Below are 11606 nucleotides of genomic sequence, written 5' to 3'. Positions count from 1 at the left end.
AGGATGTCCTTCGTCGGCTGTCCAAAGGATGTTTTGCAGCAGGTCAATCAGTTTTGGTCCATGCTGGATGATCTTTCTCAGAATGACCCCAAAGCCTACCAGAGGTTCATTGAAAAACAGATGAAGGAGGGAGTTGAATTCAGTGCAGCACCCGAGCTTGATTCCTGTTTGCGCACTGAATTACTGGTAGGTAACAGCAGCTTAATGTTCTGCAAGCCTGAATTGCATTGATTTGAGTGCTATCTATCTCTCTGTCTGTCTGTCTGTCTGTCTGTCTGTCTGTCTGTCACTTCCTCTATCTCTCTCAATTCAATTCAATTCAACAAGCTTTAATGGCATAACAGCTCTGTAACAATATTGCCAAAGCAAATGTGCACTGTCACTGACAGTGCTGCTCATCAAGAAACACGAAAGAAAGGCAAACAGTACATTCTCTCTCTCTCTCTCTCTCTCTCTCTCTCTCTCTCTCTCTCTCTCTCTCTCTCTCTCACTCACTCTATCTCTCCCTCCTCCCTCTGTCTCACATGCACACCTCACAGTTGCATACAAAATAATTGACTTTTATGTCAATCACAAATGTCCCAGTATAGCTATCACACCTGTGTCTGTGCATGATTTAATTAGTGATGGTGAGGGAGGTTTTGACAGCTTGACAGACAATACATCTGTGTCTGTAACAGGAACCAAAGAAAGGTTTGCTGTACATCAATATATGTGGCTGGAGACGTGTGCCTGCACCTCAGGATCCCAGTGAAGCAACACCTGTGTTGGGAGGAAAACTGGAAACAGGCACAGATGAAGGCAGAGGTAAAAGAGACTCCTGAATAGGGAGGTTTCCGTTGCCTTGCCCATTTTCCCCTTCATTTTGCATAGGGATACTGATATATTGTTCCTATGTTTTTCCCTATGCATAGACTGGTACACCGTGTTGGATGTGGCATTAAGCCCTGCAGTGCTACAGGAATGTAAGGACAGGAGGGAGATGGACCAGGTCTACATGCTGGCCCTCAGCTTTACCCAGCAGCAGCATGGGCTGAGGTTATCTCACCAGTACACCGTCATCAGCTGTAGCCCGAAGGGTAGCCTGGATGACTTGTACCGCCGCCTTCAGTTTCGCCAGCAGCCCAACAGCGGCAAACAACCTGATACAGGTAGAGCGACAAGAACTATCGCCCCTGATAAGCCACTGTAAAGCATCTGTGATTTAGTTATTTTAGTTTGATGCAGATGCTTTAACACCTTTCACATTGTACCACAACTAGTTTGTAGAAATGTGTAGCTGAAAGGAGATTTGTTTCAATTACAACCTCTGGTCTCCCTTATGCTCATCTCCTTTTTACAGTCACTCAGACCCCAGTTGAACTCCTACAGCAGATCTCCTCTCTTCGTTTGGAGGAAAGTGAAGAAGACCCGGCAGCCCAACTCATCTCGGGGCCCGCGGAGCACAGAAAGAAGAATTTGATCCAGGTCATTTCCAGCTCATTCACAGTGCAGCCACAGAAGCCAGAGTACCAACTCGAAGTGAACACTGATGCTGTGGGCATCCCTCGCAGCGTGGAGCTGACAGTGCAACTGCCAAAGGTTTGCTCCATGTCAGAGTGTCAGCTTAGCATCTCCAAGGTCAGTGGTTGCACCCTCCCTTTGACTGAGTTGTTATGAACCATTTTAGAACCCAGTGTGTGTGTCAGGGCGTACTTATTTCTCATAACAAGGTTACATAGTGGGCCTGTTTCTAATACTGTGAGTCTTACAATGTGCTGAATGTATTCTTCTGCAGGATGATGTCTTGTTAGAAGTGGAGGATGTGTACCATCTCCTTTTGCAGCTCCCAGAAATTGTAAATGAGGAGAGTGCTTCCGCCACCTTCAACAAGAAGAAACGAAGCCTCACTTTGAGTGTGGCTGTTCTGTGACACATCAAATGATCTGTGGAAAACCATCCAATCTGAAACTGTTTTCCTTAGTGGAGCAACACACCTAGAGACCCAGGAGGTGATTAGTCCTCCTGCTGGCAATGGCCTGATGAAATTGAGGGGCTAGGAGTAAATTCTGTTACTGAAGGTACCTCAAAGTAAATGGACCAAGAGAGGCTGAATTGATGCTACGCAATCTGAAATGCCTTTTAAACACACTTTATGTCATGGAGGGACACAGGCTGTGCCTCTGAACCTGGCTAACAACAAACAGCTTCCCTGTAAAATGATGCTTTACGAAAACCAAAATATTTCAAATGCCACTATGCTCTTTTGTGCCGTGTGGGCTGATTAGCTACAGCAGATTTAATTCTTAACCCAAAAATTAATTGACTGCAATGGAAAATCTGTGGGTTTTGTTTATGAATATGTGGGTGTATGAGTGGAGGTATAATGGCGAGGAGCCGGTGTTCAGTCTCATTACTGTATGCTGTGGGAATAATTGACAAAAAAAAATATTCATGCAATAATTCATGTTTATTAAAACATCAGAATTTAGGCAGAACAACAATATCACAATTTGGCAATGTAGAACTTGTGAAAAAATGTCAGTAACACTTTATTTTAAGGTTCACATACTAAGCACTAATTACGGCTCATAACTGCACAGCATATAAGGTGTTATTATGAATTCTAAATCAATGTACTTACTAATGTAAATACTTGGTTTTTAGTCAGTATGTTTCTACTCTCACATTACTGACCATTAATTGCTAGTTCTCCCACAGCAAGCTCGTTATTTACCTTTAAAGTAGTTACATGCACATCTATAAGCTGCAAAAAAAAAGTGTCTAATATGTGTTCGCTCAAATAAAGTGGTACCAAAAATGTCAAGTCAAATTCTTCATATGAAACATTCACTTTGAAAATGTGGTTTTGTACTGAAACGGTGTTAGATCCATTGGTCCCAGTTTATTGTGTACAACTACTCTCTACTATGGAATCACAATATTTTTCAATGGCGTCCTCGTCCAGTGGCAGCTGAGGTTTGTAGTGGTGATCTGTGGTTTGGAGCTCTACCTCCTCTCTCCATGGTCCTCCTCCACCCAGGCTACAATCTTCCCCTCCCAGCCAGGCACAACCGCTCCGTCCTGGAACACCTGGAGAGCCAGAGCAGAACCTTTCAACCTTTACATATCCAAGAAAGACTCATATTTATACAAGAAGTAACTAATTACATTACATTTAATTTACATGCAATTGAGTAGCTTTTTTGTGTACTTTTTTGCCAAGTATTGTTACAGTATTGCTATATAAATCATCCATTACAGGGAACACATTTTATGGCTCTCCATAAGGAACAGAAACTGGACCAGTGTAAATCGACAAGTTGTGAAGCCATTTGCAGTGAGAAGAGTAATCTGGCTTTACTTAGTTTTTGCTCTTTAGTTTGTAATTTCTAATTTTTCCAATTAAAATAATCTAGATTAAACTCTGTCCTTGTCCATTTAACAACATTCTCTTCTCTAAAAAGTAACTCAGTAACTTTTACTCTGAGTACATTTTAAATGAGCTACTTTTTACTTTTACTTAAGTATTTTTACACCAGTAATTTTACTTCTGCTTAAAATATCAGCAAAGTAACAATACTTTGCAAAAGTTTTGGTACCCCTTTCACCCCTGCATATATACAAAGGTCTGTACAAAGGTCCAGACAAACACTGAAAATTAATCAATTCAGAATTTTCTGATTCTCTGTGATGGAAATCAGTCAGCCACCCTACAGTGTTTTAAAGTATAGAGCAGGAACAGTTACAATTATTAAGTGGTGGGCTAGCTGAAAGCAAGCACACCTCTGTTGCTGTAGTTCTTTATTTATTTATTCTTCCACCCAAAAGTTTGGACTTACATAACTCAACTCCATTCAAACTTTAACTTGTGCAGCTAGATGTGCAGAATGAATTATGAAACAGCAATATATCAGATGGTGGCGCTGTAACCACTGGTCAAAAGTAAACATTTCAAAAGGACACTCTGCAACCGTTGGTCCTAGAGACATGGCACTTTGCACACACTTCCAGCTATTGTTGATCTACAAATTTGCCTCTTACACCATCCAGGTCCAGCATATTAGATTTTCTGTTATTTTGAAAAACAGGTTTTTATAGTAGGCTTCTTCAATTTTTTGACATATTGATACAAAAATGGATACATAGCTTCAGAAGACCAAGATACAAAAATGAATGTAGCCTACCCAGTTTTTTATATCTTTTTTAGATCTTTTTATATCGTTTGGCTGTTAACCTATGATCATTACACTTGGTGCATGTGTGCAAGAGTGTACTATAAGCATACATGTCAAGCCATAAAAAGGTTTAGTCTATATATGAAATTTGATTGTGATTTGTCAATGTGGCTTTGGCTTATCAGATAGTAACCCAATTTCCTATGAGATTCTATAGGCTACAGTGTCAGTTAATCATTCCTTTCTTGTTAATTTGTGTTTTAAATTAATTGTGTGTTTGTATACATATCTTTGTGTGTATGTGTATTTTTAGGTATAGCATGCACGTCAATTCGTCAGTATGCATGTAGGTATGTAATTAGGTGATCATGTGTGTACATCTGGACTTGCATACATGTATGTATGTATTTACTGTTTCAACATTTCATGCGCTTTCAGCCGGCCCACACTGTTCCATGTAAAACTGCATCGTCTAGTTGGCATTTGGTCTTTCGCTGGTGAAGTTGAGTTGAGAGGAAGTGGGGTCTATAATTTTACTGCCACGCCTACCTCCTCTTTCACTGTGCCAAACTCTGGGTCAAGGGCCTTGAAGTGGTATCTGAAACTGCCTTGCCTGTCCACAGCAGCCTTGAAGTCTCGCAGTGTCACCTCGCCCAACCTATAAGTATACACTGTCAGTCACATGGGAGCTGGTCTGCCCAGTCACACACACACACACACACGCTCAAGCAACTCCACCACCACACTTACTTACCTTCTCCACCCCAAATAGACATATTTCACCAGTATAGCCATCTAACCATCTATATATAGTTCTGATCATGTGCCTACGAAGCACAACCACTGAAAAATATACAGATCCAAACAACAATTTGCATTAAACTCACGCATGCTACATTGAAGGAACACACAATAACACTGTAATACAAATGCAACATATAATGATGTATTTTGCACCTTTTTGGGATGTTAATCAGGAATGGTGTGAGTGAACGATCAGTGAAGTAGAGCACTTTAGTGGAGACGGCGGTGTCCAACCCCGGGCTGCTGTGAGAGTGTGCCATTTCTGGAAATAAATACAAAAACAGCAAACACAAGGAGAATTGAGAATTAGTAATGTTTCAGTCAGAGGATGACGAATACTAAACAAAACAAGGATTCTGTTTGTCTCACTTGAGCTTGGTGGCCAGGAGTCCCGGTCTGTCGGATTGGCTCTGCGCCCCGGTGATTTGAATTCCTCCTAGCAGAAGAAGCAATTACTCATCATAATCAGTCAAATGTCATTCGTTGTTTATTCATCAACCATCAGGTGCCCGATGTGATACAGTGTGTGGATGTACTGTGCATAACTGTATGTGTGTGTGTGTGTGTGTGTGTGTGAGAGTGTGTACCCCTCTGTCCTGCCTGCGCTGGGTGTCCACAGTGTGTAAGCGGTCCATGAGACTGGCCACACCTTGCTCTAGAGTGTCCAGAGTGTGATGCTGCGGGTCGTGACCAGAGAAGCTGTCCCTCAAACTACGCAGGGCTTCCCTCACTAGCTGCAGCTCTTCTCCCTGATAACACACACACACACACACACACACAAAAAACAAAAAACTGTGACATAAAGCTTCTTGCTACAATTGTTGTAAATGTAGATTGTTTATCATTTTATGGCAATAAGCCATCAACATCAACATGTTAAACAGCAAGTAATGCTATTATTAAAACAGCAAGTAATGCTACTATTAAAACACTGATTGAAATAGAAAAAATAATTTTGAATATTAGACGCACCGGTGCATTGTGTTGAAATACTGGAGGAGAGGTTGAAGCCACTGAGTTACTGTAATTGCTGCTTTCATTTCTAAATGACTGTTAAATGGAAAACAATACAACGTACAGATTAGTAGGTCTTTTGAAATGCAAAGGAATGGTAGTATACTTGAAATCGATTGGCACTACATTTCTTGATCCATACCCGTCCAAGGCTGACTTCATGTACTTTATGCTGAGCTTCATCTAGCTTTTGTTGCTGTTGCTGCAGTAGTCTGTCCTTCTTCCCAAGTTGCTGCTATTGTGACATGAAGGTTGAATAAATTAAAACTCATTGTATATACATATATTCAAGTAATGCATTCAAATGTAAGAAAAAATCAAGAGATTACCTCATATTCACTGAGTAATTTGTTCCGTTCACTCAACTTGCGTTTGAGCTCTACCTGAAAACATAAATATATCCACTTGATACTGTATATGAGCTGTATCACTTTCACATAAATGGGAGCCACAGGTCAAGCAGGTCAAATATTTATGATGTCAAAAGGAAATCATCACTTGTCTCACATTTTCCCCTTCCAGCTGATCTCTGGCCATGTTGCACCTCAGTAGTTCCTGCTTTAGCTGCAGCACAGCATCCTCCTGCACTGCCATGCGCTGCTGCAGAGCATCCTAATGAGAGAGGGGGGGAGATCAAAGAAACTTCCAGAGGAGACCTGCATACAGATACACCGAACCTGTCGGCCTTATCGATAGCACACACCCACCTGTACATTTTCTTAAATCACATGAAATGCGACCAAAAAAATCCATTGTGTATTACAGAAATTGCAGAACCATCAGTCTGGGGATGGGACAAGAGTGGAATATCTTAAATTATATCCTTTAATTCATACACAACAGACCAAGCTGGAGTAAGAGGGTTAGGTTGGCAGGGTTTACCTTGATGGCCTGAATGTGGCGCGCCTCCTGTTTGTGTCTCAGCAGCTCCCTCTACAAACCAGACAAATGAACACAGACATTAGAGAAGGGGGGGACCCTTTGCTCACATGGCAGCTCATCTATATTAAACCTAATTACATTTACTTACTGTACCTTGAGATCAAGGGCCTCCTCCATGCTTTGGTCCAGACGACTGCGGATTAGAACCTTCAAAGGGAGAGGGGATGAGCAGCATAATTAGAGAATGGAAAAATGTCAGAGCTTATGAGGAGGCAGTGGGCCTGCATGACGGCGGGCTTATAAGCAGATCAGAAAGATTCATTTGCGCTCTCTCAAGCCACTCTCAAGTGGAGTGACGGTGAAAACATCGTCACAACAGACGGGTTGACACCGGCACTTCACACAAGAGTGGCAAGCGAGAGAGAGCTGTTTTCATCAAGTTAGCAGGGAGAGGGCACCGTACCAGCTGCTGCTCAGCATTAGCCCGGCTATCTCCGAAGCTCACAGATCCATCCTGGTCCTCCTCAGGGAGTGAGCCATGCAACAGCAAAGCCTGAGGAGGAATACACACACAAGGCCTGTAAACAGACGCTCATAATTTAATATACAAAGCTGAGAAGCCTGTAGGAGTCCACAGACACAGACTTCTCCATCTCAGTCAGCTACTCTCACCCATATATACAAGCATGCACATCCACATATGCACACATATATTCAGAGACACAACAAAAACTCTAAGAATTAATATATTTGTTTTTGTATTGGAGGAAATTTATGCAGATGGTGTCTGCTTTGTACCAAAAAGTCCAATAAATACTCTAAGAAAACTCTAAGAATTAATGAACCTCAACCTTAACCTGAACTGGACACCTTGCCAAGAGCATTGCGCTCGCTTTGGACATGTGTAGTACATGACAGTATCATGTGTTTAGAGGGCAGAAAAGGGTACTTGAATGGAAGCAGCATCTATAAAATGTCTCTACACACCTTTATCCGAAAGTACTGTACCAAACGGCTGTTGATTTGACGAAGCTGCACCATCACCTCGCCACTGACATAATGTTTACATTGGTCAAGCTTTATATTGATTTTACCTCTGAAAGATTTATAGAAGTCAGGCATTAGATAAAACTTAAGCGATAAATCTCTCCTCTAGTTGAGCTGTTACCTGCCCCAGATACATATGTAGTGCGTATGCCTTCTTTGGATGTCTTTATAGCAGGTGTGCAGTCTGTTTTTGAGTGTGTGTTGTCAGCTGGAGTTACCTGTAGGCGGAACACCATCCTCCTGGCCTCCTGCATCTCCTTCTCCAGCTGCTCCTGGTGGGCGTCCAGCTGCTCCTCCCATGATTTCTCCTCCTCTTGCCCATCATGACCCATGGTAGGACACAAACCACACAAAGAGACCTCCTCTGAAAGGGCGAATAACAGAGAGAGAGAGATGGAGCGAGAGAGGGAGAGAGGGAGAAGGGAGACTAGGCATGGGAGCGTTTTCTTTGTATGTGGGATAAGTAGCATGGGATCTTGCTACACAAGAGTTGATGTGCAGCCAACCTGTAACAGATTTCTTCTCTGTCAGCTCTGATTTGTCATCCCGAGGTTCCCCCTGGTCCGCAGACTGATCGTTGACTATTGCCTCTTTGGGGGTGTCAGTGGACTGGGTGATAACATATTCTTCTTTGGGGGAGTGAGCGGGACTGGCTGAGCTGAGACTGGAACAGATGGTGGGCAAAGACAGGAATGAGTGCGTTTGCATTTCTTGTGCCAAATAAATAGCAATAAATAGTCCTAGTTACATAAAAGGAAGCTAGACATAAATTCTTCCCCAAGTACACTGTACATTAATCTCATCTGGACTAAACATTTAAAATGAATTCCTAAACTTTGACCACAGTTAGCCTATACAGACAGTATTCCCATAGTACAAAGTACAAAGATCATTGACTATCTGCCAATACATTACTTAACCATAAAACCTCATTAAAAGACAATCACATAAAATGATTGAGACTTGATGAGAAAATATCAGGGCAGGAATTTGTGCAAGTCTGTCATTATTCAGGCCGGAAATTCTTTACATAGTTTGATTCCCCTTGGGCCATAATTTCAAAACATAACGTTTTCATCGTTTCTGAATGGCTGGTTTTCTTCCAGCTCCTGCTTAGTATGTGTTTTGTGATCTTTGTGTACGCTGAGTGCATTTCCAGCACCCTGAGGTTCAGGCCGCTTGTCATGTTCACTCTGGTGTGTTTTTAGAAATGGGATACAGCTATTTGTGACCTGTGACCTATGGCATTATACATGCTTCCCTAGCAGGGAATCCTCTCTCTTCCCTTTGTGTCTGTGGGAAAACAACCCAGCTTCTGTGGAGTCAGACCTAAACTCTATGCCAGACAAGGGATAGAAAAGCATCACTATTCATCACTCTGCTCCTCAGGCAACCAAGCTGCGAAGGAAAAAAAACAAAACTGTGGAACTCTGGGCTAAAACAGTCTTGAGGAACCAAGGAAGGTACTGAAGGAATACATTTTCACGGTTAAAATTTCCTCAGCATGCATATGCAGCAAGATTTAGATTATAGCTGATGAGATTTTCTGCTTATCTAATAGCATTACTCAGTGCAAGCTAAATCGCAACAGTAAGACTGTAAACAGTAACACGGGTATTATCTGTCACTTTTGAGTTCACACTGCCACTATATGGAATTAAATTTTTTTGCATTGTACATATAACTTATAATGATGTGGGCCTAGTCACTGATGTCCTGTCTGTCAGCTGCAAAGTTGGCTACTGATTAATTGGAAATGGTGTGAACATAAGTACCATCATGGTTGCTTGAATTTAAAACTTTAAATAAGGAGAGTTTAATGATGAAACAGAAAGAAATGTTGGTACATTTGGTACATTGGCAACATTCACCACACTGAGCAACTTCAGTTAGATAGTTCCTCCCAGCTTCTGAGAAACAATAATTGCACTGGGTCACGTAAAAAAAACAAAAACATGAAGCTTCTTATCAGAAGCTGCTGTGATTTTCCCTAAGTGTTTCTCCAAAGGGAAGCAGCTCCAAAGCAGATGGTTCCAGCTAATCTTGTCAGTGCAGATGATGACATTGTCAAGATACCCTCTATCATTGTCTCAGGGTTTAGTTCAATAAACTCTAACTAATTTCTTTTAGATGCTCCCTGCTGATCTGATGCACCAACACAGGCAGCATACAAATAGATATGAACTATATGAGATAAGCCAAAGATTAAGCACTCGGATTTGCAAGAGATGAGCTTCATTGCAACAGATTAATGTATTTTTTTCATATGTGGGCATTTTGTTACATTTGTCACTTTATATGAAAATGTTGTACAATATGTAGGCTTATTATTTATCATGTCATTTTAAAGAGTTACTTCCTTGTCTGGTAAATACCAAAAGTAGCTACAAAGGTTAGCATTTTAAAATGATTCACTCTCCCAAAGCAAGCATTACTTAACTCTAGGACAATCAATTTCATATGACAAATAAACATGTCAATATGTGATTTTCTAATTTAATTTCGAATTTCTGGTCTTCATCAGGATCACCGAACAGATGATCTGCTGACTGAAGTTAAATGGCCGTTGCTAGGCAGCAGGCTCTCGGCTCACACTGACACACGCAGCCACCTCCAACTGGTACAGAGACACACCCACACCTACTGTACACAGCGGAACAAAAGACTCTGCACAACTAGGACACAAAATATCTGTTTTTTATGCTGTAATTACCAATATCTTTCTAACAGTGAGATTGTCAAGACTGGACATGTTTATCAAGATGCAATAGTCGACTGCCTGACTGGCTACAGGCCTATTTTTTATTGCTAGGGCACATGCATTGTAGGTGAAAACAACAGCCTCCTGAGTTCAACCAGAGTGACATGGTGTTAAAATAATAATGAGAATATGTTGAAAACTGGCTCTTACCATTTCATCTGTTTGGCTCCCATTCTGGTGGTTACACTCTTAACCTCCCATACAGTCTGTGCCCTGCATCTGGGTGATGCCCTGCTTCTCAGTCAGGACCATAGCCCAAACAGAGCCAGAGGCAGCAGGGAGGGGAGCAGCCCCGAGGACAGCGAACCGGAGGAGTCTCCACGTCGCACGCTGTGTTCAATCTGCAATAACAGCACGTTCAAATCCTCTCCAGTAGCATATTCCCTAAAACATAAAGCTCCAAATCCTACAGCCCTGAACCCTTCCCTAAATCACTGCAAGGCTCAATCCTAGCCTGTGGTGACAGAGAGAGAGAGAGAGAGGATTGGTGCTCAGCAACACCAGCGTCTGAATTCTGCCTGGTTTCTCATTGCACTCGCCTTGTGGGTGAGCTCACGAGCTCCCATTCACGAACACAATGTTTTTTGTTCCTTCTGGACAAGAACTGATGCAGCTCTTGTGCATCTTTTCGCCCGTTTTCCCCCCCCTGCCTCTCTTTTGCATTTATTCCCTCTACCCTCCCTTTCTTTCTTCCTCTCTGTCGCACTGGCTTTGTATCAGTCCTTCCTTCTTTTACTGAGCGAGGATGTCAGACATGGCTCTGTCTGGGTGTGTTTACCCTCCCCCTCCTTCATCCCTCCTCCTTCCTTTCAGTGGTCTCCCCTTTCGCGTGAAGGAGGAGGGGGATTCTCTCCTTCTCATTCTTCTTCTCTTTCCCTGTGTTTTTTTGTGTATGTCACTGTAGCTGAAACGGTGTACAGTCCTGCACATACAGATAGAAA

At 42.1% G+C, this 11606-nt stretch overlaps 2 protein-coding genes across 3 annotated transcripts; one reads left to right on the top strand and one right to left on the bottom strand.

The window, feature by feature from the left end:
* The first annotated feature begins 3 nt into the window (after nucleotides 1–3).
* Nucleotides 4–1912, top strand: pih1d2 (PIH1 domain containing 2). Its single transcript, XM_071527619.1, has 5 exons — nucleotides 4–186; nucleotides 681–807; nucleotides 915–1151; nucleotides 1343–1620; nucleotides 1778–1912. Exons 1-5 carry the CDS (start codon nucleotides 4–6, stop codon nucleotides 1910–1912), a joined length of 960 nt encoding a protein of 319 aa, XP_071383720.1.
* Nucleotides 1913–2613: 701 nt separating this feature from the next.
* Nucleotides 2614–11352, bottom strand: dixdc1a (DIX domain containing 1a). Of its 2 annotated transcripts, none has more exons than XM_071527620.1 (15): nucleotides 10816–11352; nucleotides 8411–8568; nucleotides 8123–8268; nucleotides 7321–7410; nucleotides 7011–7064; nucleotides 6858–6908; nucleotides 6483–6587; nucleotides 6305–6358; nucleotides 6118–6210; nucleotides 5934–6011; nucleotides 5549–5710; nucleotides 5331–5397; nucleotides 5115–5223; nucleotides 4707–4815; nucleotides 2614–3072 (listed from the first exon to the last, which is right to left on the bottom strand). In XM_071527620.1, exons 1-15 carry the CDS (start codon nucleotides 10836–10838, stop codon nucleotides 2989–2991), a joined length of 1383 nt encoding a protein of 460 aa, XP_071383721.1. In that variant the 5' UTR covers nucleotides 10839–11352; the 3' UTR covers nucleotides 2614–2988. The 2 variants fall into 2 exon arrangements, with proteins under 2 accessions (XP_071383721.1, XP_071383722.1); XM_071527621.1 differs by having other exon boundaries at nucleotides 5331–5394.
* Between the last annotated feature and the right edge of the window lie 254 nt (nucleotides 11353–11606).

Source organism: Centroberyx affinis, unplaced genomic scaffold (genome assembly GCF_046629955.1).
Source record: "Centroberyx affinis isolate AG114_WGS23_722 - 3 ecotype Tasmania unplaced genomic scaffold, CSIRO-AGI_Caff_v1 ptg001549l_1, whole genome shotgun sequence".
NCBI lineage: Eukaryota > Metazoa > Chordata > Actinopteri > Beryciformes > Berycidae > Centroberyx > Centroberyx affinis.
The sequence above is the reverse complement of the archived record's forward strand: the minus strand, read 5'-3'. Positions and strand labels throughout refer to the sequence as shown.

Bases quoted from the DNA above. Each gene is read 5' to 3' on its own strand.
- pih1d2 (XM_071527619.1), top strand. From the start codon at position 4: ATGTCCTTCGTCGGCTGTCCAAAGGATGTTTTGCAGCAGGTCAATCAG. The intron at 808-914 runs GTAAAAGAGACT...CCCTATGCATAG, and splicing joins AGGCACAGATGAAGGCAGAG to ACTGGTACACCGTGTTGGAT. The intron at 1,621-1,777 runs GTCAGTGGTTGC...ATTCTTCTGCAG, and splicing joins GTCAGCTTAGCATCTCCAAG to GATGATGTCTTGTTAGAAGT.
- dixdc1a (XM_071527620.1), bottom strand. From the start codon at position 10,838: ATGGGAGCCAAACAGATGAAATG. The intron at 5,398-5,548 runs GTACACACTCTC...TTCTTCTGCTAG, and splicing joins AGCGCAGGCAGGACAGAGGG to GAGGAATTCAAATCACCGGG. The intron at 3,073-4,706 runs GTAGGCGTGGCA...CTGGCTCTCCAG, and splicing joins TTGGCACAGTGAAAGAGGAG to GTGTTCCAGGACGGAGCGGT.